Below are 27,859 nucleotides of genomic sequence, written 5' to 3'. Positions count from 1 at the left end.
GATACTCTCGGTAGCTTGCCGGGCTCTCCGAGAGGGGCGGAGGAATCGAACTCGGATCGGCCGTATTGTCTATGTGTGCAAGGCAAACGCCCTACCGCTGTGCTATCGCTCCAGCCCAATTGGCCCAGCCCAATTGGCCGGTAGCATCACTTTTACTTTTTCTGGTGATTACTGCAATCACTAACACTGCCTTGATTCTCATCCTCTCACTAAATTACCGTAATAATCTCTCACCTGGATTTCCTGCTTTCTACCTCAAACTCCTTTGTCTTTTCCAACCACTTCCACACTGCTGTCAAAATCATCTTCTGGAAGCACAACCCTTTGTTTATATCAATATCCATTTAAAAATTCCCACAAACATTTTTGTTTGCTTCTTTTGGGGTCATACCCAGCGATGCCGCTGGTCATTCCTGGAAGTGCTTGGTGCACTACAGAGTGCAAAGGATTGAACCCGGGCCCCTTCATGCAAAGCATGTGCTCAGCTTACTGATCTAGCTCCCTGACTCCATAATGCTAAATCTTGACTGTCACTGTCACTGTCCTCCCGTTGTTCATCGATTTGCTGGAGCGGGCCCAGTAACATTGTAAGATTTGTTACTGTGTTTGGCATATCGAATAAGTCATGGGTAACTTGCCAGGCTTTGCCATGCGGGTGAGATACTCTCGGTAGTTTGCCGGGCTCTCAGAGAGGAGTGGAGCAATTGAACTCATGTTGGCTGCATGCAAGGCAAACGCACTTACCCGCTGTGCTATTGCTCTAGCCCTTGACTATGGAATAAAATTAAAAGTATACTATTTGACATCCTTTGTCAAAAAGCGGCCTCTCTAGAATCTCTAAATTAACCCTTCACTGGTCCAAATGCTATCTGAAAAATGACCTTTAACAACTATTCAATCTGTGTTCATTTTGTTCTAAATGCAAAAAAAAAAGTACTTAAAACTAATGCTAAAGAGGAAGTAGAAACTTGGAATGGAAAAATTAAATAGTGTGCAGCACAAGCAATACTGAAAAATTGTATTTGCACAATTATGCTAGATCAGAGAAACTATTAATAAACCTAAAAATAAGGAGAAAACAGAAAATATCTGTAAAATAGAAAATAAGCTATGAGCAGCAAAGTTGTTAAGGAACATCCTGACAATGTGAAAATCATATTAAAAGGAGGAAAAAACACCAACACTGAAAAATAATCTCTATGAGGAACCAAGATCACCTCTTCTGTCTACTGTCTCATCTAAATCTCAGCCTTCCATGATGCCTTATACTCTCTACCTTAAATCTAGATAACTTAGTTCCCTTTTTCTGAGACTTATACCTATATTTTCATCTCCAACTACTTAGCAGATACTTCGAGCTACACTTAAGATCCCCCAGGTTGGGGCTGGAGTGATAGCACAGTGGGTAGGGCGTTTGCCTTGCACGCAGCTGACCCGGGCTCGATTCCCAGCATCCCATATGGTCCCCCGAGCACAGTCAGGAGTAATTCCTGAGTGAATGCGCCAGGAGTAACCCCTGTGCATTGCTGGGTGTGACTGCCCCGCCCCCCCCCAAAAAAAAGATTCACCAGGTTCTTCTAAAATGTTAATCTGCAAAGATACATGTACACCTGCACTCATCACAGACTTTTTCACAATAGCCAAGGTCTGGAAACAACCCACGTACCCAACAACAAATGAGTGGATAAATTACAGTATATTTCTACAATGGAATATTACCAGCTATGAAAAAGATAGGTAAAGGTAAAGGTATGAAAAAGATAAAATCTTTGGACCACACCTGGCAATGCTCTGGGGTTACTCTTGGCTCTGTGCTCAGGAACTACTCCTGGTGGTGCTTAGGAGACCAGATGGGATGCTGGGGATCAAACCTGGGCCAGCCTCAGTCAGCCATGTGCAAGGCAAACATCCTACCTGCTGTACTATTGCTCTGGTCTGAAAAGATAAAATCGCCCTTTTCAGCAAGGTGGATGGTATCACGCTTAATGCAATGAGTCAGAAGGGGAAAAAAAGTATCAGATGATTTAACTCATACATGAAATACAAGGAAACAAAACAAGGTAAAGTTTCAAATGGCAATCTTGAGATACCAATGTTGAAGAATGTTGCACTGATGCTGAAAAGGGATGGAGGGAAGGGACCTCATGGTCCTTGAGGGCATGGTTACTGACCCTCTGATGGTACCATGGGAAAGGAGCAGGGCAAGTATAAAATGGAAACTTGTAAACCATATTGCCTCAAATAAAACACAATTTTAGTAATACAGCATGCTCTAATCTGAGGGTGGCGGCTGTTTCTGCCTCTAAATTTGGTTTTCTTTTCCCCCTATTCTGTAACTAGCAACCCCCCTACTACCTAATATCTTAATCTGAATCCAAATCTAAATTACTTTCCCCCATTTTAAGTCTTATTGATTTCATCTCCGAAAACTCTCATAACACCATTCATCTTCTCTGTAGTCCTTGCCACAGTTCAGTCTTCTTGCTAGGACCAAGATGGTATAGCAGAACAGGTCTCACTGCCTCCCATGCCAATTTATCCTGAGTACACACTCTCTACTCTAAAACCACTGTTTTAAATAATCATACTATAAAAATGGGATTAACATATTCACATTACTGTTACTAGCTTTTCTCTACTAAACATATATCAAGAAATACTGTAAAGTATTTCTTACTAAAGGAAAAGCATGGTTGATCAAATTAGTTCCTTAAAGGGTAGTCACTCTGTTTCAAATTTTGCTCCCATAATACTGCCAAAAAGATTCTTGTACACATATCTTTACTTGCCACTACTTTCAATTCTGAAGCAGAAATCCCACAAATGAGAAACTGGCATCAATTATCAATTTTTAATTTTTAATATATTAGGAAATGATTTTTAATTTGCTAAAGAGAGACTAGGATGGGGGGGGCACACTCGCATACCTGGCTGTGCTCAGGCTTACTCCTGGCTGTGTGTGCTCAGGAGTTACTCCTGGGGTTGCTCAAAAATGATATCAGATGCCGGGGATTGAGCCTGAGTTGGCCGTGTGCAAGGAAAGCACCCTACCCACTGTACTCTGTACTATTTCTCCATCCCCATAGGAGCATTTTTAAGCAATAAAAAACAAAGGATCATGATTAGTAGATATTAAAGCAAAAAACCTTTTTTTAAACATTTTTATTAGTGAGACATCATGAGCAAAAATACTTTAAGAAGAAATAACTTGTCAAATGTTATTAAGCAATTAAGAGCAAATAGTGTACATTTATGACCTAAACAAAAGAACATTAAAAACAACTATGGAATAAGAAAAAGGTATTAGGAATACAAGCAGAAATTAAGAAAATATAGTAATTGAAGAGCTGGACAATAAAACATGGAGAAATCAAGTTGAAGAAAAACAAACTGTAGTCCTAATTCATTATTTATTTTAGGAAACTGAAGTATAATTTGGACTGGAAACCAAGTTTTCCAAGTATTATTTCAATGAGAAAAATAAACAAACAAGCTTTTATCACTAATGCATCACGAGAAAGTGTTTGAAAACAAAGAACAAAAAGCAGACTCTGGCCAAAAAGGAATTTATATTCATAGAAAACTGAAACATGTTATTAAACCGTAAGTATGATTCCACAGATTGTGCTTACCTCTGTTCCATATTATTTGTGAAAAGGCACGAATTTTAAGAAAAACTCAGGGTCTTAAGGCAGAAGAAAAAGCAACACTCAGAATTAGTATTTGAATTAAAACTGATCGAACTGTTTATGGGAAAGACCACACAGGGGTCTCAAAGTACAGTGTTTTAAAGAGCCAAGAAAGGGGAATACATGAAAACTGAAGACTGCTCTAGATAACTAAAAGGGGAGGGAGACAGTACAAGGGCTAAGGGCCTGGCACACAACAAACCAATCTCTGGCACCATATGGTCCCCTGAGCACTACCAAAAGTGATCCCTGAGCACTTCTGGATGTAGCCCCAAAACAAAGAGACTACATACAAAGTAATAAAGTAATTATTTTGACATAGAGATTTAGCTTATCTTAATACTAACCTGTAAATTAAAAACTTTAAAATAAAAAGTTTGTAATTTTTTCATGTATAGAACATAAATGTAAAAAGGCAGAGGGCTAATGAGAAATTAAAGTGAATAGGGTACTGAGCCAACCCAGGTACAATCCTTGGCACCCCAGATGGTCCCTGAGCCTGCCAGGGATGATCCCTGAGCATCGAGCCAGGAATAAGCCCTGAGCACAGACAGGTGTGCCCTCCCCCCATTAAAAAAAATTAGTGGTGATATTAAGTAATTAGAGATCAGGAGTTATGGGGTGCATGGTTAGGTTCTGTATCGTATTTCAGATGTTACATAACCAAAAAAAGTCCATCCTTATAAGAACTGGATGTTGAAAGTAGGTAAAGGAATATACATTATAACCTTTCAGCATCCGTATTGCAAAGCGTAATGCCTAAAATGAGAGAGAAAGAGAGAGAAAAGGGAGGAGAGAGATGCCAACCACAGAGGCAGGCTAGCGTGGGGAGGCAGCAGGAAAACTGGAGACACTGGTGCTGAGAAATTACACTGGTGGAGGGATGGGTGCTGGAACACTGTTGACTGAAACCCAAGCATGAAGAGCTTTGTAATGCTCTATCTCACAGTGATTCAATAAAAATAAATTTAAATTTTTTGAAAAGTCGGATTCAATAAAAATTAAATTTTTTTAAGTCTTCTGTACACTTAGCATTACAAGTTACACCCTGATTTAATGAAATCTTAGTCATTTCCCTTCAAAATAGGAACAAGAAAATTACTTCCTTTCAGCATTGTTTAATGGAACCTCAAATGCTAGTGACTGTTATTTGAGGAGAGGAAAAATACTCACACTGTCCAGAAATATCTAACTGTTTAGCTCCGACCTATCAGTCTTTGTCCCCCTGTTCCTTGTGACAAATCAAACAGTTTTTTTCTGCCATGAACTATCACTTACTTGGTTACCTTTGGGCAGTGACTCAAAATCATCTGGGGCTGGATAAAATTCTACTACTTTTCAAGGTCACCTTCTCCTCTTCTGGAAGGAATGAAATCATTCTTTTTGTCTCTTCTCCCCTGGAATACTTTCCAACTGCTAAAACAGCACTTAGCACCTGGGTATCTGTATCTTTCTTCTCTCAGTGAGTGTGAATTACAGGAGGATCAAGGAGTATGCACTTAGAATACTACTGGTAGCACAGGATACTTAAAAATTAAATTATTACTCAAATATCTCCAAATTAACAGAATATTTGGCTCAATAAAATAAACCTCATATAAAAAGAAAAAGATAGGAAACAAAACTGATAAAAACAAAAGAACATTTTATACAAGCTTATACTGTTCCATAAAAAGTTCTAAAATAATTTATTTTAAAAACTCTGAATATCTTTCAAGAGGAGGCTAGAAGCTATGTAAGGAAGAAAATGCATTGTTTTGTTTTTGGACCACAGCAACCTGTGCTCAAGGAAACTCCTGTCTGGGCTCATAGGGGTAGGGATTGAACCCGGGTAAGTAACATGCAAGGCAAGAGTCTTATCCAGTGTATTATCTCTCTCTCTCTCTCTCTGGTTCCACGGACATTTTATTTTTAATCTTTTCTGCTAGCAATTATTGCCGATCAGTGGTGGGTGTTACCAAAAAAAAAAGGAAGTTACAGAGGCCAGACAGAAAAGCAGGGAGGGTACTTGCCTTCCACGTGGCTGTTTTGGGTTCAGTCCCCAGCACCACAAAGGGTCCCACCAAAATTGATATCTGAGCACAGTCAGGAGTAAGCCCTGAGCACCTCTGGGTGTGGCCCAAAAAAGGGAGTCACAGAGCTGCATAGCTAGCTCAAGTGACTGAGCGCATACTCTGCCTGTAGGAAGCTTGGGTTTGATCCCTGATACTGTGATCCCCAACAAAGCACAGCAGGATGTGACATCCCTAGCAGGTCCCCCAAGCACAAGCTAGGAGTAGCCCTCAAACAATGCTGGATGTGTTTTTTTTTTCCTTTAAAAAAAAAAAGCACCAAAAAAGGAAGTTACAGAATGACAAGTTAAAAAAAACCTGGATCTATGTGAGGATCAGAAGCAAGTGCTAAAAGGGGGTAAATGATGCCAAAGAGATCGAACAGCAAGTAAGGTGCTTTGTCCTACATGCATCTGACCCAAGGTTCAATCCCCAGCTCCACACGTGGTTCCCTGGGCACTGCCAGGAGTAACCCCTGAGCACAGTCAGACGCAAGCCCTGAGCACACTGCCAGGTGTGGTCCCCAAATTCTAGTAATAATCATAAAATTTAAAGGTGATAGTTTATGACAACATATAAAGAACTAGCACAAATCAATACCATTTTATTACTTTTATTTAAAAGCATGATAAATTTTCTAGGCCCTTTTTTCTCTGTTGGTTCCTCTAAAAATTCTCTTTGAATGACAGACATGCTACGAAAGTAATTAGAGACAAGAATAAGAAAAAAGGTAAAGATGGTTAGAACTTGCTTTATGGCTTTTATTTACTGTTGTACTGCAGTATAGTATTACTATTATTGTTATTTTGTAAAAAACAAGCATCAGTATTTTTTCTTTAAAATGTCTATCAGACAGACCAGAGTAGTAGTGGCACAAATAGGGTGCTTGCCTTACAGTTGGCTAATCCAGATTTGATCCCCAGCATCCCATACAGTCCCCAGAGCACTGCTATGAGTAATTTTCTAGTGAAGAGCCAAGAGTGATCCTGAGCATGAGGCCCCAAAACCGAATTTAAAATAAATTTTAAAAAACCTGATTTTTTGGAGATGGAGATGGCTCAAAGGGTATGAGCACATGTTTTGCACACGAGAACCCTGGGTTTAGCCCGGGCATTACGCCAATCAACCCTTTCCCCAATACCTGGTATGTAGGAGCACAGGAGCTCTGCTGAGCGTCATCCAAAAACACTGATAAAGGAAAGTCTTTATCAGTGATTTTTGTTGCTACGACCTTGCAACAAAAGGTTACAAATAAGCATCACCAAGTACTATAAACTCACAGACTTTAATGATGTGAATTAGGAATAACCTTTGGTGCTCAAAATGTTAATCTTCCTTTTTTTTTTTTTTTGTGGAGGGGGGGACATACCTGGTGGTGCTCAGGCATTACTCCTAGCTCTGTGCTCAGGGGACCATACGTGGTAGATTCAAACAGGGATCAGATGCATGCATGGCAAGTGCCTTACCTCCTGTACTACTTAAATTATAGTCTTCTGAAGACTGAAGGTAGTCTTCAGAACTGATTACAGACTGATTCCTTTTTAGGTTTTAGGTTTCAGGTCAAGTGTCACCCACAGTTGAGGACACTTGAGAACACTTTCCCGCTTCACTGACCTACAAGAGCCTTCTCTGTGTATCACAAACTGAAATGAGCATGTTTATGCTTTGTTCATATATTTTTTACTTTGCCCCCACCTGAATAGAAGCTTAGAGAGAGAAGAGTGGAACTTGTTTCCTCACGCTGTGTTCCAACAGTAATTTGATAATATTTACTGTATCAAATGGGTACTTAGTAGAAAAAAGGGAGGAAATTATAAAAATGGATTTAACATTTGCACGGCCCCACCCCCACCAAAAAATAAACAACGAAGGGCAAAAAGGATGAAATGGTTGAACATTGAGATTATACAAGGAGAGAGCAGACAGCTGTGTAAGTTTGGGGCCAGGTTGTGTATCTTCAAAAACAAACTAAGAATTTGAAATAATTTGTAAGCAACCAGCAATTTCTACAGATCTCCCAGCAAGAGAATGGCATGGAGAGAGGCCAGGGGATGCCTCTGTGGCACAAACACCTTTCTTGCAGGTGTGAGGCCCTGAGTTCAATTTCAGTGCTCAGAGCTTGCAGAGTGTGGTCATAGCAACTGCGCTGTTTGGGATTTCCAGATCTGCAACAAAGTGGGTGATATCCAGACCACCGCAGCCAGGTGGATGAGCATTATAAAGAGAGCTACAACCAGAACATGTGAGAGAACCACAATTAGAGGAGTGTAACCCCAGGTTAATAACAGATGGTCAAGCATGCTTGTTACCACCATCATCGGAATGACAGCTATGATGCAAGGAAAGGGAAAAACAGACTGAAAGAGTCCATGCGGTGCCAGGCACTGCTCTTCACATCTATTAAAACTTTCAAACAGAATTAAAAGTCAAATGCATGATTCTCCTTAGGAGATTCCATCAGCTGTTTCCATCAGATGCTGTCATCTAGAACTAACAAAACGCAGAAGCTCCTTTCATTAAGGCTTGATTACCATCAGGTCTTTCCCTTAAGTTTCTGTTTACACAAAGATTCAACTATTTTTTTTTAACCCTTCTAGTTCTTTTCCTTCCATTCAGTCTCTCATTCAACTTCTTTATCTTACCCTCGGGACAACCTCAAGTTTTAACAGCATGACAGAATGGACATTCTGTTATTTCTAAACCCTCCCTTTTCTCGGTTTCCTCCCAATCAAGGCGAATATTACTATCCTCAGCCCCTCCCCTTTTCTTCCCTTTTTCCCTAGAAAGGCGGATTTCTTTTAATTATTATTAAAGAACATTTTGATCTTGGAAATTCTTCCCGGCACACAATCCATGCCCCACTTTCATGCACACGTGCCAATATATTCTAAGCCATCCCAAAACATTCAAAAGATGTTTTCGCCACTGTTTCCCTCCCGACACGCCTGCGGCCACCTGTTCCACCCCGCCCGGGCCTGCTCGGCAGGATCTGGAGTCTGGGTCCGACCCGGGACGCTGCGGCATCTCCCGGAACGCCGCGCGCTCGGTGCCCCCCGACCCCCCGACCCCGTCGGAACCGCTCCTGAGACCGGCCCGCTCGCCACCACCCCCGCGCGCCGGTGTCCCACCCCGTGGGGGTCTGCTCGGCCCTCCTGCCCCCTCCCCCCCGGTCGGGACGGGACGGGACGGGACGCGAGCGGCGGATCCTGCCAGGCGCTCAGCGAGGAGCAACGGGGCAGGGAGCGGCGCGGCGCGGGGCTGTCACCGCGCAGTCTGTCACGGCGCTCGGGACCCCCCCAGCCCCGGGAGGGCTGGCGGGGCCGGGATGGGCGTGCAGGAGGGCGCGGGGGTCCGGCTCTGCTTCTGCGAGGGACACAGCAGCCGCGTGGGGAAAGCGCCGGGGTGCGGGGGTCCCGAGTCCCCGCGGCGGGCCGGGGCCGGGGCCGGGGCCGGGGCGGGCGGCAGGGAGGGAGGGAGCCCGGGAAGGCCGCGCCCGCGCGACCCCCGCCCCGCCCCGGCGGAGCCGCACCGCAGCAGCCCGGGCCGCCCTTCCGGCCCTTCCGCTCGCGCCCGCGGCCGCGCTGCACTCACTCTGCCACACGACGCTCTTCAGCCCCCGTTCCATCACCGGCGGCGCCATCTTCCCGGCCCGGGTCGCCGCCGCCGCCGCCGCCTTCTCTTCGGGCCGCCACAGGGACGCCCCGACGGCCCCGCCCCCCGGCCCCGGCCCCGCCCCCCGGCCCCGGCCCGGCCTGGTGACGTCACGCGCAGGCGGGCGGGCCCCGCCCACGCCAGGATGGCGCCTGCGCGCTGCGAGCGGGGGCAGTGACGTCAGAGCAGGAGCCACCGCCCACGCTGCGGAGCTCGCACCGGCTGGGTTAGAAAGCCACGCCCCTCCCCTCGCCCCGTCCCCGTCACCGGCTCGACCCCGGCGGGACTCCTCTGCCCTACGACAGGAACTCTTCACTGTAGGAAGCAGGTCACAAGCAGATTAACAACCGAATGGAACAGTTACGTCCCCCGAGTTGATTTTATTCATTTTCCAAGCGCGCGAGAGCTCTGAAGTTCCCTCCAGTGCGCCTGGAGCCAAGAGGAGGGAGTTTCAGGAAACTCCAGGAAATGAGAAACTCTCTGCTGAAGAATCGAGTTAGGGCACACATCCTGACACGCGGAAAAGCGGCCAAAGTTCGTGTCAGCAGTGATTGCCCGGGTGGGGAGTTAGCACAAAGGGTGGAGCTGTGGGAGCTCCAGAGGTGGGAGCACTGAGTGTGATACCAGACCCTTGCCTGTCCCTCTCTCCTCCAGCAGAGCCGGGAGTGACCCCGGAGCACCAGGCTAGGAGTAGAGACTGAGTAATGATAAGCGAGGCCCCCCCCAAAAAGCAATAAATGCCTTGGGGGCTAGAAAGAGAGCCCAGGGTTAAGGCATACGCTCTGCATACAGACCCTGATTAGATTCCACACACCTTCACAAGTCACCACACTGTCTCCCATTGTTGTTGGGGCAGCCTTGGAAGACCCCTATACTCCTGACTTGTAGGAGTATTTCCTAGCACCACCGTCTTGTCTGGGGCCTGTGCCCACCCTCCACCTCGAGCACCCATAAGTGAGTATCTTGGTCCTAGGTTGTGGCACTGGTTGCATGATGAGGTCTGGGTTTGATCCCCAACACTCCCCCCCACCACACACACACACACACACACACACACACACAACGGATACCTTAAATACATATGTGTGTATATTCATAATGAAATAATAAGGCAATAATTACCCAACAGATTTAAGTGGAAAGTGTATGGAAGGGGTTCATCAACACTTTAGAATCCGAAAGAAGGGAATTGTTGAGAGCTGATTAACACAGTAGGTGATTTGTGCTGAAATTTAAACATTGTGTTGAGTATTGCAAATCTCGCAACAATCCAACAGAATAATAATTTTCTCTACTGATTTGCAATACTGTAAACAATAGGTTTCATGTATAACACATTCTAGGACCACACCTTCCACCAGTATGTTAGTTCCCATCTTTGTCCCAGTGTCCTGTCCTTCCTCCCCACACCCCATCCCCACCCCATTCTTCCTTGTTTGTATCTGTGGCAAGCTTCCTACTAAAGACCTGTTCTCAGTTCCTTTTGCCTCTGGGCATTTGTTATACCCCTACTCTGTGTCTTCATATCCCACATGTGAGAGAGATCATTCTGTGTCTGTTCCTTATCTTCTGACTAACTTCATTACCATGACACTCCAAATTCAGTTACTAACAGCAGATGGCATAATTTATCTTTTCTCACAGCCGTACAGTATTCATACATAGTGTATACGTACCATGGTTTCTCTAGTCATCTGTTCTTGCAGAGTTGTGTTGTTTCCAGATCATGGCTACTGTGAATACTGCCACAGTGAACATAAGAGTGTAAATGTCGTTTTGGATAAAGGTTTTGGTCCCTTGCGGTACATGATAAGAATTGAAGTTGCTGGGTCCTATGGAAGCTCAATTTCTAGTGTTTTGAGAAGTGTATATCCAGTTTTCCAAAAGAACTTAAGCTATTTTGGTAATTTGGATCTTCAATGACTTGGTTTAAGGAATTTAAATTTTTTTGGACTTCTAAGGTATAAATTAACCAACTACCTCTTAGAGGTAAAATGATTTTGAGTATACTGTAGCCTTAGAATATGAGTATTAAGATATCCTGAGGTGGCAATGCCTCTTTTGCAAACCACAACACCCAAAGGAGAGAGAGAGAGAACAAAAGGGAATGCCCTGCCACAGAGGCAGGGTGGGATGGGGGGATGGGGGGTGGGAGGGATACTGGGATCCGTGGTGGTGGGAAATGGGCACTGGTGGAGGGATGGGTATTTGATCATTGTATAATTGAAACCCAAGCACAAAATTTGTAAGTCTACAACTGTACCTCATGGTGTCTCACTAATAAAAATTAAAAAAAAAAAGAAAGAAAGAACAAAGGGCTAAAGGAAACATAATGGGAGAACTGATCCTCACATTTGAGTTTGGGACACTGGGAGGGAGGGGTGCTGGAAACCTTGGGAGAGAGAGAGGGTACACTGTAATGGGTGTGGTGTTGGAAAAAAAATAATAAAGAAACAAATAGGAAAAAAAAAAAGGTATCCTGAGATGGGCTGGAGTGATAGCACAGCGGATAGGGCGTTTGCCTTGCACGCGGCCGACCCGGGTTCAATTCCCAGCATTCCATAGAGTCCCCTGAGCACTGCTAGGAGTGATTCTTGAGTGCAGAGCCAGGAGTAACCCCTGTGCAATGCTGGGTGTGACCCAAAAAGCGGGAAAAAAATGGAAGAAGAAAAGATATCCTGAGGAAATCAAAATTTTAACCTATAATCATGACCAATAATAGTGATAAGTTATATCAGGTATTGTATCAGGTCATCTGTATATACGACATAAACTTTAAATTATCTGGTCATCACTTGGGGATATTTATAATAAAGAGCCTACCGAAAGTAACCTGCCCACATGGCAGAGTCTGGCAACTACCCGTGGTGTACCCAATATGCCAAATACCAGTAACAATGATGGGTCTCATTCTCCTAACTCTGAAAGAGCCTTGAATATGGCACTTTTAAAAAAAATCTCAGGGCTAGGACGAAGGAGACGTTACTGGGGCCTGCTCGAGGTAATCGATGAATAACAGGATGGTCATGATCGTCATTATACAGTTGTGGAAACAGATTCAGGAAGACTAAATCATATGAGACTTCAAGATTGCTTCCAGGGGCCGGAGCGATAGCACAGCAGGTAGGCCATTTGCCTTGCATGCAGCTGACCGGGGTTCAATCCCCAGCATCCCATGTAGTCCCCCAAGCACCACCAGGAGTAATTCCTGAGCACAGAGCCAGGAGTAACCCCTGAGCATCACTGGAATGCGACCCAAAAATTTAAAAAAAAATTGCTTCTAGCCCATTCCATTTCCATCCTCTCGTACTGCTTATTCTCCCTTGCTTCCTTAGTTTTGTATAACTTCTTTGACTAGTCTCTCTAACCTCCTCGAGTTTGTTTGCCTAAACAAATTGAACAATAAATTCAAATTCCCTGAAAATGACATAATAGCAGAATGCAGAGTGAAATCCACTAACACTTGGTAAAAGACAAAAAATCTGCAAATATTGCTCTTGATCTTAGTCAAAAGGCAGAGAAGTGATCGTCATCAAGCAGATAAACAGTCAAGATAACCTAAGGCTTAAAATGTTAAAGTTCTTGTGCTAGGGGAGATCACTCACTCCACATCCCATTCCCAGGAATTCTTTATTCGTTACCGATGACTTAAATATGAGATTACAGAGCTATATCTTTCATGAAAATGTCACAGACTAGAGTTCTAACCAGTACAACGTGTTTATTGGCCTCCTGAAATTTCGTGTTTGATTTTGTTCTGGGTTGTTTTGTTTTGTTTTTGTTTTTGTTTTTGAGGGGGTGTGCTCAGGAATCACTTCTAGTTGGGTGGGGAGATGTGAGAGAGGTACCACAGTGCCAGGTGCCAGAGATTGAATCCGGGTTGGCCGGGTGCAAAGCAAGTGCCTTACCCACTTCACTGTCACTCCAGTCGTTCTGGGTTTTCTCTAGAAAAACCTTTTCCCATCTTCGTCCTACAGTGGCACACTGCTAACTACTGTGGCTCACCAATGCTGTATTCAATTGGATTTCTGCTCAAATAGACTCAACATATTTTTCTTTTAATGATGCCCGTGTGCCTGTTAACCTTTCTTTGTTTCCCGTCACAGAGATTTTGCTTCAAGAAAGAGCTCATCAGGGGACTCCTCATAAGGTTTCAAAATGGGCCACAGATCAGAATCATATGATAAAATGTGTTTAAAACATAGATTCTCAGGCCTTGTCCCAACCTACAAAATTAGACTTTACCCAAGAAACATTTTAGATTTGGATGCAGCTGTCCCAACATCTGTCTCCATTCACTGCTGTTGAGAAACCAAAGTGAGTTATATCAGGCTTCCCTGTCAGTATGTGCTCTGAAGCCCAGAATTCCATTTCCAGAGATTTCTGCATGTATCTTGCTTGTCTCCTTTCCAAGGGCTGATGCTCTAGGCAGTATCTCCTTTCAGGCAAGGACACATTCTCTCTCTCTCTCTCTCTCTCTCTCTCTCTCTCTCTCTCTCTCTCTCTCTCTCTCTCCCCTCCCCCCCCAATCTGTTGTTTTTAGCCACACCCAGCAGTGCTCAGGGATTACTTCTGATTCTATACTTTTGTACACAGTAAACACTCCTGGCGGTGCTCAGGGGACCACATGGGATGTCCGCAATTAAACTTGGGTGGGCCACATGCAAGGCAAAAACCTTCCCACTCTACTATCACTTTGTCTCTCTCTGATCAGCCTTACACAGAAAGGAAAAGAAGGCAGAGAAAGAGAAGTTGCTTATCTCTGCCAGTTTATTTCAACCCTTACTCCAGGCACCCGTTTCTTTTTTTGTTTGTTTGGGTGTCATGCCAGCAGTTCTCAGGAGCCAGTTCCAACTCAGCCAGTCCCAACTCGGTCCCAGCTTAGGTGCAGAAGTTGAACCCATGTGGCCCAATATGAGTTCTCCATCTGACCCAAGGCTCCAATTCCCCCTTGGACAGATTTCACGGTTGTTCTAAGCTACAGATGTTCTTGGACTCACAGCTATGTTTCGGGGGAGTAAACACTGTAGTTGAATATATGTGAAGTATGTGTGTGTGCTACATAAAATCCTACTCACAGTCTTTTCCTCTTGCCTTCCCTTTGTTATGTTGTTGATATGATGATTGGGGGTCATGTACTCAGGTTCAGTACTGAAGATCTTGTACTTTGTTGTGGCACTCCCTGATTGCAATGCCACCAGGCTTGTACTTGGCATGTGGCATAGTGCCATGGATCGAACTTGAACCCTCCCACTTGTAAGTCTGGTGCTTCCCCAGTGAGTCATATCACAAGCCCTTACACTTTAAAATAAATGAATAAATAAGGTAACTGGTGGGGTGAGGGGCAGAGAGATATCTCAGTGGGTAGGGCACTTTCCTTGCATGTGGCCGATCTGGGTTCAATTCCCGACACCCCATATGGTATCCTGAGCTCAGCCAGGAGTCGTCCCTGAGTGCAGAGCCAGGAGTCAGCACTGAGCACAGCTGGGTGTTCCCCCCAAAAAAAATTTTAATAGAGCATTAAAAACACAAATATTTTTCTACATACAATTGCTTTGTTTTTATATATCATTCTTTTCTCTCCAAAATGTAAAATGCAGCTACAGAGCCAGTGGTGAACGCAGACAAGACTGATGGTCCTCCTGTTGCCTCCCCTGCCCCCCAAAAGATGACACAAATCTATTATTAGTCTGCCACTGAGCAAGGTTCTGCACCCCAGGACCACAGTTCTTCTAACAATAGGCCAGTGGCTGTTCCTCCAGATGCTCAGTGGAAGGTGGCATTTCATGATGCTTCGGAGCTGAGAATCTTACCAGCAGCACAGCTTCCTTGGCTCTTGAGATAAGACTGTCACTACAGTTGTGTTGCAGCTGGGACCATATAACCTAGAGCCACACGCCAAGCAGAGGCCACGTTGGGTTATTCTGTGTCCCTAAGTGGGTGACTTGATTTTAACTTCTCTGGCCCCAAATTTCCAGACCTGGAAGGACTTGAGGGTCATCTGGCAAATTCTGCTGCTGCTGAAACACTTACAAAGTGGATTGTCGAAGCCCGTGGTGTGCCTGGATGTGAAATCGCTGAGAACTTCTGCCTAGTAGAACTTTCAGATTTTCAGGACTCTCCTACTGTGCCATTTACTCTGGTAGCCTTCTGGAGGAGTCTCTGGGTCCATTTCTCTGCTAAGTTCTGTCTGCTGCCAATCTTGGGCTCCTGTGCAGGCGGGGAGACACCTGGCCTTGCCTGGAAGTGGAGGCAGACTTATTCTAGAGACCACTAGCTTGTCCTATCCTAGATGCTTTTTTGTCTTCTAATAGATCCGTTCTGGCTCTAATCACACTAACAATGGTGACAACCCTGCAAAAGATATGACAAGACTTTTTAAAATGAAGGCAAAATCCTCTGCCTCTGAATCATACCATTTCAACTGAAATTACTCACTAGTTCAAGTCTCTGTTTCCATTGCGGTGGGCTATGTTATTCTGCCTTTGTCTTCCCTCTGTAAATCACTGAAAAGGGTGAAGAAAGGGAGAGGTCACAGGAAATATCTAAGAGACAGACATTTTCTTTTCTACTTGAAATGCTATTAACAACAATCCACAGCCAGGCAGCCCAACTTAAGACAATCCTGTGTTCTGTGGGTTCTCTCTAGCCCAGGTGATCGCTCTCCTGGCTCCAGAAATGAGCATTTCCCAAAAATCCCTTAGAGCTCAGACTACTAACTCAGGACAGAGACCTTTCCTCCCTGTACCCATCCCCATTGGCTGTGTTTGCGGGGAACTTCAAAATTGTATGGGTTCAGGATGCTGCGTGGGGAGACCCTGATCTGCTCATCAAGGCAACAACCTCATGGCTTCCTGGAATGTGCCAGTGACACTGAGACAGGCTGCATGTGAAGATAAAATGTGTCCCCCCCTCCCCCCCCCCCCCCCGCCCCGGAGTGACAGCACTCCCACTCCCGTGGAACATCTCTTCCTCTCCTGTGCTTCCTCAGCCATGCAAACCGAAGCTGAATTCTAGCTCCCTTCAGGAACGAACAGGTTCCTCCCTGGGCAATGCTGGCTAAAGAGAAAGAGTCTGGGCAGAAGCCTTGGGTACAATTATGGACACTTTCTTTTTGTTCCTTAAAGAAGGTAGATTTCCATTTAGGGCTCTAAAATAGCTTTATCTATGTTTGTTTGGGGACCATATAGCCAGCAATGCTCAAGGGTTCCTCCTCTGGTTCTGCACTCAGGAAACACTCCTCGCAAGGCTAGGAGGACCATACGGGATGCTGAGGATCAAGCCCAGCACTCTCTAACACTGTACTATCTCTCTGGCCCCTGAGCAGCTTTATTTTTAAAAAGAGGGTGGTAGGCCAAATAAAACTGGGAACCCATGCTCTAATGCCTGGTTACCAAAACCAGCAGCATTCGCCTCAAAATCACCACCCGGACCTTTTTAGAACCGTGATGTCTCACTGACCAAATCTGTTTCAATAAGGCTCCCAGCTGATTCATATAGACAATAAAGTTATATCAAACCACTTTAGAGCCGCAGCTCTGGGTCTTGCCTGGTTCTTTTTCTTTAACTCTGGAATCTGGGGTTTCTCAGGAGCTATTCTGGATATAGTGTACAGAAGTTCCTTTATGTGGTGCTTGGGAGATCATGAAAAGCCAGGAAGCAAACCTGGGACTTTGACAAACACAGAGCATAAGCTCTGACTCTGAGCTATCTCTCCAACCCTAGTCTTACTCTTTAGAATCATCTAAGAATATTTTAAAAATCCAGACTAGGTCTAGAGATATAGTACAAGGGTTAAGGCACTTGCCTTACATGAAGCCAATCCCAGTTCAGTCCCTGGTGTCACATATGGTCTCCCAAGTTCCCAAGGAGTGATACCTGAGAACAGTCAGGTGTGTCCTAAAACCTCCCAAAATAGAATAATTTTTTTAAAATTCAGGCTTTACCATAGATCTCTATTTAATTAAAGTCTGTTTTTAATGATCAGACTTTTGGGAGATGAGCATCAGTGATATGTGTGTGTGTGTGTGTGTGTGTGTAATATAATGTATCTATACATGCATATATATTTACTTATTCATCTTTTAAATAAGGGTCATGCCTAGTGGTAATTGAAAATTAAGGGTTTGTCACCGTTTGATAGTGGCCATTTCCTTGATTTGTCTCTCTCTGTTCCACAGATAAATGAGACCATTCTTAGTCCCACTTTCAAACTCTCAAGGGGACACAATGCACAGCAAGAGAAGGAATAACTTTAGAATAGCATTTCTCAGCCTTTCCTCAATGTGTCCTTTGCAGGACTTATTTCCATCCTGTGGTCCTTTCTGCTACTGATCGACCCCCCAAGTCTTATGCTGTGGCTCCTCATTTTTGCATTTTTCACCTCCAGCTCCCTGAAAATATCCTGGAGATCCATAGGGTGTCCATATGACCTACAGCTGAAAAAAATAGCTCTAATACGGGAAATGAAACAGTTGCATCTCTGAGCATGAGCATGCTTTCCTGTGGGACCTTGGAAGATGGGAAAGTCTGCAGAGTAGTCAAAAGAAAAGGATCTCAAGGAGTGGGACCCAAGGGCAGATGTGTCGTGGGGGGGGGGGGGGGAGAGTTGGGCGAGGGGAACGCAAAACTTTTGTATCACAGAAAGAAAGTGTTTGGAATTCGAACCTCTGAGTCAAAGGAAAATATGTGAGAATTTGATGCATAAAAGTAATACATGAGGGCTGGAGCTATAGCACAGCGGGGAGGGTGTTTGTCTTGCAGGCGGCCAACCCGGGTTCTATCCCCAGCATCCCATATGGTCCCCCAAGTACCACCAGGAGTAATCCCTGAGTGCAGAGCCAGGAGTAACCCCTGTGCATCGCAGGGTGTGACCCAAAAAGCCAAAAAAAAAAAAGTAATACATGAGATCAGTATTACTGGTTAATACAGTATACAGAGATACAGTATACAGATACCAGTATGCCAGTATACCAGTATCTGCCCTGGAACAATAGTTCTGGCAATAGAAGGGAGGCTGGTGTGAGGACAGGAAGGCACCTAGGGGGGAAAGGAGGAGATCCAGGAATATGGAAAGAACACTAGAGATGAAGAAAGGAGATGGACTTAGAAACCATCCTGGAGTGTGCAGGAGTTAGAAAACTTAGACACAGATGGCCAGGGAAAGTTGGCTGCAGCGGGCTTCCTCATAGGGTACTTGCCATTCCTGCTAATTGAAAAGCCAACTTGATTGAAATATTCTATGCTTAAAACTCATCCATCAATAACTTTGTAAATCAATGTTCTTTCATTTAAAAAGCAAAGTAAATCATAGAACCAAAATAAAAAACAAGTTAATATTTTTTTAAAAATATAAGCACAGAAAAAAAGAGGAAAAAAAAGAAAAGTCAACTTGATCCTAACTTCATTAAGCTGCCTTCTATTTTATTCCTTCCCACTTTATCCATGAGAGAAGGGACTTACCCATTCCGAGTGTACTTCCTGAACAGGTTACTGAAATAAATAAAAACATAAGCATTTAAAATACTATTGATAAAAAATAAAATAAAATAAAATACTATTGATATATTTGAGCTAAAACCAAAATTAGGATTACCAGAAAGTGAACCAAAGAAAGAATATGAGGGTTCATCCGCAGTACCCCACATGGTCCCCTGAGCCTGTCAGGAGTGATCCCTGAGCACAGAGCCAGGAATATGCCCTGAATACAGCCAGATGTAGCCCACAAACAAACAAACAAACAAACAAAAACCCAAGAAGGAATAAAAGCCTGTTGGAGGGGCTGGAAGATAGGACAGGGCTCAGGGCACCTTGGATGACTTGGCTGATCCCCATCATCACAGAGCCACAAGCACAGAGCTGGGTGCATGGAGGCTTTGGTTGAATATCACTGGGCTCCCTCCTCCTCTAAGGGCTGGTAACAGGAGATGCCTCTGGGCAGTGTGATCTTGGGTGAGTTGTTTTATTCTTCTGTAGTGTAGGTCACAAAGGGGTAAGAAAGGAAAGGCTAACCACAAAGGGCTTTCAATGAAAGGCTTACTCCTGGCGCTTTGCTCAGGGGTCACCTCTGGCAGGCTTGGGGGACTGTATGTGGTGCAGGGGATCAAGCCAGGGTCAACCGCATACAAGACAAACACCTTACCTGGTGTATTATCGCTTCGGCCCCCGTTATCTCTATTTATCAAAAAACCCTTTTTAGGGATATATTAAATATATATGACTCTTCCCTGGACAAGGTAGCAAAAGGCACTGGCATAAAGCACAGGGGGAATTCTAATGCCTTCCCTGTCCATTCTGGTGAGATGGCCGTGGCTGACCGTCATGTTTTGCGATCACGGGTCATCTTTCCAAAGCTAGCTTCTGATTTTTAAATTTCTATTGTCCTGCTCCTGCAACTCTTCCTCAGTCCAAGTCTAAATCTGTGCAAAAAAGAACTCAAGGATCTCAAGACTGTCATTTCATTTCAGGGTGTCTGTCATTTACTCTAAGATGATGTCAAAAGTCCCCAATTCCAAATCAGAAGCCCCCTTTTAGTTGGCTTTCCTACTTAAGCAGCAAGCATCTGGTTCTGCTCCTCAGAGGGAGAGGAGAGGGAAGGTGAGGACTTCCCCAAATCAAATCATTATAAAACATCTTCGCTCCAAAGCAGCTTGAGGTCTCCGGTACACAGCACCTGCCTGCAGAGTGAGCCAATATCATCCTCATTTTGAGTTTCCCACAGAGCAAGTCAGCGTGACTGGAGGGTTCCCTTCATTGGCTGCTGGGTTCATTCTAAGGAAAGGGAAGAACTTGTGATACCTGAATATATCTTTTTGGGGCAGAAGGTAAGTTTCAGTCCTGACTCAGCAACAGGTGACACCATCACGGTATACACATCCCCACAGGGGATCTCGGTGACATCACAGAAACTGTGACCCGCACTCGGGACACATGTGAAAATGCCCTTGGAACCAGAGAGATCGGTGCTGTAATTGGCAGAGCCCCGGGAGGCCTGCCAGTAGATCCTGATGCCATTAGGGCCCAGTCTATATAACTTCACCCCCAAGGGGCAGCAGGCATCTGAAGGATAAAAACAAAGAAACTGGCTGGAGTGATAGCACAGCGGGTAGGCGTTTGCCTTGCATACGGCCAACCCAGGTATGATTCCCAGCATCCCATATGGTCCCCTGAACACCGCCAGCAGTAATTCCTGAGTGCAGAGCCAGGAGTAACCCCTATGCATCACCAGGTATGACCCAAAAAAAAAGCAAAAACAAACAAACATAAGCCACTTATTCCACTGTCATTACAAACATGGTCCTTATTACTAGGGGAAAATAATCTGTCATCTATTCTAAATAACATATGATTATGATAATATTTAAAGTGTGGGAGTTGGGGAGACAGTACAGGGATTATTAAGGTGCTTGCCTTGGGGCCAGGGAGATAGTACAGTGGGTAGGGCAGTTTGCCTTACAAGAGGTCATAGTTTGATTCCCCGGGACCACACATGGTCCCCGAACACTGCCAGGATGATCCCTGGCACAGTCAGGAATTCCCTGAGCACTGCTGGGTGCTCCACCCCAGCCCCCAATAAAGGAAAAGATACTAAAGGCTACTCAAGTTCTTTTGGTGGTTGGCCCTATGATCAGAACTCCACATGAGAGGGTGAGGGTGTCATGAGGTGAAACAAAAATGCCACACATTTCAGACTCATACTGTATGACTCAAACCATGTGAGTCAAGGGCACATAATCCTTCTTCATAATATCCTAGGCTCAAAAAATTTTCATGGGCTGAACTGTAAAGAAAGTTTATCATATTGGTGCTAGTTGAAAAGGCCAGTTTTGCAAGGCCAAGCTACATGACCTGTGGGAAGTGGCCACTCACCTAACCGGAAGGTGGATCCCACGCCAACCCTGCTAGGTGCTCAGGGACTACTTTTATTTATTAATTTTATCATTTTAATTACTTTATTTTGTTGGTTTTTTGTTGGACGCCACACCTGGTGGTTCTCAGGGCTTTCTCCTGACTCTGCACTCAGGAATTACTCCTGGCAGTGTTTGGGGGACCATATGGGATGCCAGGGATCAAACCAAGTTTAGCCACGTGTGAGGCAAGTGATCTACCCACTGTACTATCACTCAGGCCCCTTGGGGCAATTTTCAGTACTGGTTAATTACTAATTTTTCTAAATAAACTGGCCTCACTCAGGTGTCAAACGGATGGTCAAATGTGGATCACTCTGCCTAAAATAAATGCATTTTATTACATTATTTTATTTAAAAAGTTTCAATTATACATAATAGAATTCATTTGCGTTATTCTTTTTTCTTTTTCCAAGAAAGGATTTTGTTTTGTTTTAGGTGTGAAAATAAGTAATAGGCCAGAACTGGATTTCAGAATGACAATTTAGGAGCTGGAGCGATAGCACAGTGGGTAGGGCATTTGCCTTGTATGCAGCTGACCTGGGTTCGATTCCCAGCATCCCATATGGTCACTATGGAAACCATAGTGTAATTTCTGATATATATAATTATATATATTATTGATAGGCCCTCCCGTTGATCGTCGATTTGCTCGAGCGGGCCCAGTAACATCTCCATTGGAGACTTTGTTGTTACTGTGTCTGGCATATCGAATACTCTCGGTAGCTTGCCGGGCTCTCCGAGAGGGGTGGAGGAATCGAACTCGGGTCGGTCATGTTGGCCACTTGTAAGGCGAACGCCCTACCCGCTGTGCTATCTCTCCAGCCCTATATCTATATATTATCTATATCATTGATATATAATTATATATATAAATATATATATATAAAATTCCTGAAATAGGAGTAATTCCTGAGTGCAAAGCCAGAGTAGCCCCTGTGCATCACCGAGTGTAGCAAAAAAAAAAAAAAAAAACCAACCAGAATGACAATTTAGACAGCAAATCTAGGCAGGAATAGATAATGGGTCAAAAGACAAGTAGAAACCAGCTTACATGTGTGTAGTGTGTTGTATACACTCTCACTGTGATTATGCCTATTTTCTTTCACTTTTCCTATTTTCGTTTTTGGCCCACACTCAGTGGTGCTCAGGGCTCACTCCTCACTCTGTGTTCAGGGATCACTCCTGAAAGACTTAAGGGAGCTTATGAGGTGCTCATGAACAAGTCCAGGTCAGCCACGGGCAAGGCAAATGCCCTACCCATGATAGTATCTCTCCAGCCCCTGTGCCTATTTTTTTTAAATCAACAATGAAACAGAATACTGCTGCTTAAGAAGTCACTTTTTTGTGTATATTTTTATTTTGAAGCTACACTCAGCAGTGCTCAGGGCATACTACCTGATCAGTGCTCAGGGATCATTCCTAGTAGTGTTCATGAGACCATGTGGGGCTAGGGATAGAATTCAGGCCTCCTTCATGCTAAACACGCATTTCTCTCTCTTCTAGGCAAGCTACCGAGAGTATTCGATATGCCAGACACAGTAACAACAAAGTCTCCAATGGAGACGTTACTGGGCCCGCTCGAGCAAATCGACAATCAACGGGAGGGCCTTTACCTTTACCTTTACCTAAGAAAGCATGCCTCGGGGAACCTCATTGAAGAATCTGCCATGCCATCCCTGAGATGGCAAAATTGCATTTCAATTCTCCCGTCGTATTCCTTGCAGCAAACATAGGCAGCTGAACTCCTCCAGGTTAATCTTAAGAGGCATCTCAGGAGGCATCCTATCTCCCCCCAAATAAATGAAAACAGTGCTTCAAGCTGTCCCCCTCAGAGGATTAGAATAATGGCGGTAATTCCCAAGCGCCAGGACTTGGAAACTACAAGATAACAGGAGTAGTGCTGTTTTTGCCTGTTGGAAAAAGAAACCACAGTAGGAGCTGGAGTGTTTAGAAGAAAGAAGGCAGCCTACAAGGATCGCTGTGGGAAGAAAAAGTCAAGCCAACCAGAAGGAAGAAAAAAATCCAAGCCACATAGAAGGTGTGATAGAAATGCTTTTTGAAAACTCTTCCAGACTAAGTTACTTTACTTTGCAGGTGTTTTTAAAACCATCTTCCCTTCAAAAAATATTGCACTAGTGCCCAAATCTTGCACTAGTGGAGTTAGTTCACCAGCTACCAAGAACAGCCTCTGAACACCTGAGTTTTGTGGTTTTTAGAATTTTTAAAATTGATTGAGATTCTGTGGTTCACAATACATGTGGGGGGGGGGCACACCTGGTAATGCTCACGTGTTATTTCTGGCTCTGCAATTAGAAACTACTCCTGGTGGTGCTTGGGGGACCCTATGGGATTGAACCTGGGTTGACCGTGGAAGGCTAGCACCCTACCCACTATATCATCTCTTCGACTCCACTATACTATTAATAATAGTTTCTTCTCTACATAATTCCAACACCACACCCATCACCAGTGTATCCACCTCTCCCTCCTGAGAAGCCCCAACCCCTCCCTCTGAACCTTCCCCCGTCCTGCACCCCCCCCCCCATACCAACTCAGCTGTGTGGATCAATTCTTCCATGATGCTGCCTTTGCATCTTTGGCACTACCTTGTTGTGTAATATCTGAGGTTCTAAAAGGAAACAAATGGGGTGGAGCTGCGGCTCTGTGGCTGAGCTCTTGCCTTCTGTGTGAGGGCAAACTGGGAGCACTCTGGGAGCGCGATTTGAATCTAGAACGCCAGCTAGGTGGTGCTGTAGCATCCTTTTCAGTCCGAAGAAAAAACCTAAGCCTGAGTTCCCAGCAGAGCCCTCAGGCTCTCTGCAGCTAGCCTCACCGCGAATCCACTTACTGGAGGAATAGTTTTGGGAAGCGCAGTCTGCAGTTAAGCCGGTGGCACTGACCGCTTTCAGGGTCACGGTGTAGTTGACACCACATGTGATGCAGCCCAGGTGGCAGTGGTTTTGGTGAGTGTGGCACTTAGACGGGCCGGTGTTTGATGCCACCACTGCCACATAGGTTTGGGCTCCAGTACCAACAGTCCAGCTCACGTTGATGACGGATTGGGTGACCTGAGTTACTGCCAGCCCTGCGGGACAGCATGGCCCTTCCACAGGAAAAAAAAAAGAGAAGAGAGAGAATTGGGGGAGTTATTTTCACTGAGGGCTATTTATCAAAAAATGGCCAAGCATAGTATTTTGCTGGTGCTATTCAATGTCCCAAATTTCCCAAATTTCCCAAACCCTTCCTTGTTAAACAAACTGTACTTTTTTTTAAAGCAAAATCTCATTCTCTCAGCAACTTTATTGAACATCAAATGTATATAGAGTCACTTTCCCCAGGAATGTGAGGCTCTTGCTGCTGACAACAGGCATTTCGCCTCATTATCTTTCACCATATTAAAAGAAATTCTTCGGGCTGGAGAGAACTCAACAAGCCGAGTTCAATCCCCAACACTATATTGTCCTCCGGAACAGTCACTCGACTGGGAGTGACTTCTGGCCCCAGCACAGAGCAGGAGTAGCTCCCCCATATGATCCCCAAACCAGAATAAACAAAGAATTTGCTATTTTTTAAAAAATCCCTTGTTTTCCCCCAACTTTAAATTACATCTGGGGCCTAGAGAACAATTATTAGAGCAACCTGCCTTGCAAAAATATGGCAGTCAGTTCATGTCCAACAGATGCCAAGAGTGATCCTGACAGCTGTTTCCGGTGGTCTCAGGCAATGCTAACAGTTTCCAGGTACACCCTAGTGGGGTGTGTGTGTGTGTGTGTGTGTGTGTGTGTGTGTGTGTGTGTGTGTGTACCACAGAAAGAGATGTGAGTTCAAGGAAAGAACGTCAAAGGACAGAGTGAACATATTACACATGGGCACCTCGAGGTCATCCTTGGCACTGGACATTCTCCTGAGAATGGGGCCCTGGAAGGAATGCCTGAGCACCACTGGGGAGAAGCCTCTGAGAGTCACTGGGTATGACCCAAAAAAGCAACAACAACAACAACAACAAAAGAAAATAGAAAAGATAATAATTATTAAAAATAAAGTAGGGAGAGCACATGGCTACTTCTCCTGGAAGGGAACATAACATGAGACCCCCATAGCCATGCCACATGCCACCAGACTCCGCGCCAGGCTGTTTCACTCACGGCACTCTAGAGGGGGGCGGGTGAGAGCCCTCTCCACTCCAAGGGACCCAGCCCCAGCAGCCAAAAACCTCCACAACCCAACCGCCGCCATGCTCAAGACCGCTCCTCACACGCTTGGGCCGAGTCTCACGCATGAGTGAACATATTCCTGGGCCGCGCGGCCACGAAACATCATAAGACACTCCCTACCCATTTTCCATAATTACCATATGATATCTGATGGGGTTCAGACAGTAGGCAACAAATAATAAAGGGAAATATATATAATCTTTGTGTCTCATCACTGTGGGCCTATATCCTATATGGATTTAGGATCCTGCCAAATGGATCCTAATGTCTAATGGATCCTGCCGAAATAGAACAATCTTGACACTGTTTTCTATATGAACAGTCTTTCATAAACATGTTCAGCAGTACTTCATAACAGACAATACAAAATATATTATTTCGGTTGTGTTTTGAGACAGGGACTTGGGCTTGGCATGGAAACATCTCAAATTTGGTGGTGGGAAGGTGTAATGGTGGTGGGATTGGTGTTTTGCTTTTTTTTTTTTAATGTAGGAGTATTGCTATTTATTCAGCCATTGATTCGGCTGATTGAATTGGGCATGAACTCCACCTTACTTTTTCTTTTTTTTAATTTTTTATAAATGTATTTATTGAATCACCATGAGAGCAGTTACAAAGCTTTCGGGTTTAAGTCTCAGTCATACAATGATGAAACACCCATCCCTTCACCAGTGCCCATTTCCACCACCAAAAACCCCAGTATACACCCCCATCCCACGCCCTCCCCCTACCTGTGGGGCAGATGATTTCCACATTACTCTCTCTCTCTACTTTGATTACATTCAATATTTCGACAGCAGGCCCACCATTATTATTTGGGATTTTACTCCAACACTCAGATCTGATGAAAAGGCAACCATAAACAATTTGTTTTCTATTGCTGGCTATGAATAACATATGATGTTGCACAGCTGCAGTAGTGGTCACGTTATTCTGGAACTTGAAAATTTTACAATTACATCCGGAGGGACTTCTGCCAAAACCTGTTGGGTTCCGAGATTTGTTCCTGAGTCTCTAGGATCATGGCCGTTAAGCAACCTGATCAGGAGCCAGAGGGGCCGTTAGTGGGTGGTGGCTCAGGGTCTCATTGGGCTGGGAAGGAAAGGGCCGGCTCCACCCCCATCCTATGAGGTCCCTTGTGTCTCATCACTGTGGCCCCAAACCTGACTGTCCAATGACCTCTGGATGATGGCGGCCACTGAGCTGCCAGGTGGAATAGGTCAAGGCACGAAACCTATTCACACCTGGGGTGACCCGGCGCCGGTAACCTACTGTAGGGACCGGATTTATTTCTTTCAAAAGCCACTGGGTTCTAAGATTTGTTTCTGAGTCTCTGGAATCATGACCATTAAGCAGTTTGATCAGGAACCAGAGAGGTCTTGCCTCCAATTATATAGCTGAGCTGAAGGTGGTTTGTGGGTATGTCTCCCACACACCTAACTTTTGGCCGTTTACTTTCTTGGTAAACTTGGCCCCAAGTTGCTGGGGTCTGGCCAAAGGCACAGCAGCAATTTTGAGGTATCTAGAAGTCTGAAGGCACCATGAGGCTGCTGATGCACTCGCCTCACAGGTACACATTGACCTGCTGGTGGCAACATACCCCATGGGAATGGTGTTTGAATATTAAATGTAATCAAATATTGTGAACTAACTTATAAAATTAAAATATTTAAAAAAAATAAAGTAGGGGTGGGATATGGCCTCCAGAGAGCACCACAGTTTAAGAGATGGCGAGCACCATGGCCAGGACTGTGGAGCTGGGGAGCGGGTTGGCCTCTGGCAAGCACTTGGATAAGCACCTCGGCCATCACTACGTGTCACAGCACAGACTGAGACCTCAGGAGGGCACGTGTGCAAACACAGTAACACAGAAATCAAAGAAGCACCAACGTCAGTGAGCACCAATGCTGAGTGTGTGGTCCCTCATGAGCATACCGGGTCATAGTGTGCAACGCCTAGCATCATTGCAATCACATCAACCCAATAAAGAGAAGGGGAGGGACAAAATAGAAAAGTAGAATTTTAGTGGAGCAGCAAGCTAGTACAGGGTTTACTATGTTCATCTTGCATGTTGCTGACTCCAATTCAAACCCTAGGATTATTTTTGTTTTCTATTTTTCTATTTGCTTGTTTGTGTGTTGTCTGTTTTATTGGCAGAGCTCAGGACTTATTCCTGACTGCACTCAGGGATCACTTTTGGCAGGACTCAGCGACCCTATGTGGTACTGAGGACTGAATCCAAGTCGGTCACTACCAGTTGAGGCTTGAACCCAGGTCAGCCATGTACAAGGCAAGATCCTTTCCTGCTGTAATACTATCACTCTGGCCCAATCCCCAACATTGTA

General features: G+C 44.7%; 3 protein-coding genes across 3 annotated transcripts in view; 1 reads left to right on the top strand and 2 right to left on the bottom strand.

Annotated features, from left to right (window-relative positions):
• CLCC1 (chloride channel CLIC like 1) overlaps positions 1-1,458 on the top strand; it is a 200,085-nt gene extending 198,627 nt beyond the window's left edge. The window contains exon 12 of the mRNA XM_056139033.1: positions 1,379-1,458. The gene's annotated coding sequence lies outside the window, so the exon portion shown is untranslated. The remainder of the gene's footprint in view (positions 1-1,378) is intronic.
• The window catches only part of STXBP3 (syntaxin binding protein 3), a 66,189-nt gene extending 56,770 nt beyond the window's left edge, over positions 1-9,419 (bottom strand). Inside the window, exon 1 of the mRNA XM_056139032.1 lies at positions 9,332-9,419. Within this exon, the coding sequence (XP_055995007.1) occupies positions 9,332-9,380 (49 nt within the window). The 5' untranslated portion in view covers positions 9,381-9,419. The remainder of the gene's footprint in view (positions 1-9,331) is intronic.
• Positions 9,420-15,865: 6,446 nt separating this feature from the next.
• FNDC7 (fibronectin type III domain containing 7) overlaps positions 15,866-27,859 on the bottom strand; it is a 32,862-nt gene continuing 20,868 nt past the window's right edge. The window contains exons 9-12 of the mRNA XM_056106560.1: positions 24,149-24,403; positions 20,189-20,449; positions 18,854-18,883; positions 15,866-15,897 (exon numbers count right to left, since the gene is read on the bottom strand). Of these exons, the coding sequence (XP_055962535.1) occupies positions 15,866-15,897; positions 18,854-18,883; positions 20,189-20,449; positions 24,149-24,403 (578 nt within the window). The remainder of the gene's footprint in view (positions 15,898-18,853; positions 18,884-20,188; positions 20,450-24,148; positions 24,404-27,859) is intronic.

Source organism: Sorex fumeus, unplaced genomic scaffold (assembly GCF_029834395.1).
Source record: "Sorex fumeus unplaced genomic scaffold, SorFum_2.1 ptg000131l, whole genome shotgun sequence".
NCBI lineage: Eukaryota > Metazoa > Chordata > Mammalia > Eulipotyphla > Soricidae > Sorex > Sorex fumeus.
The sequence above is the reverse complement of the archived record's forward strand: the minus strand, read 5'-3'. Positions and strand labels throughout refer to the sequence as shown.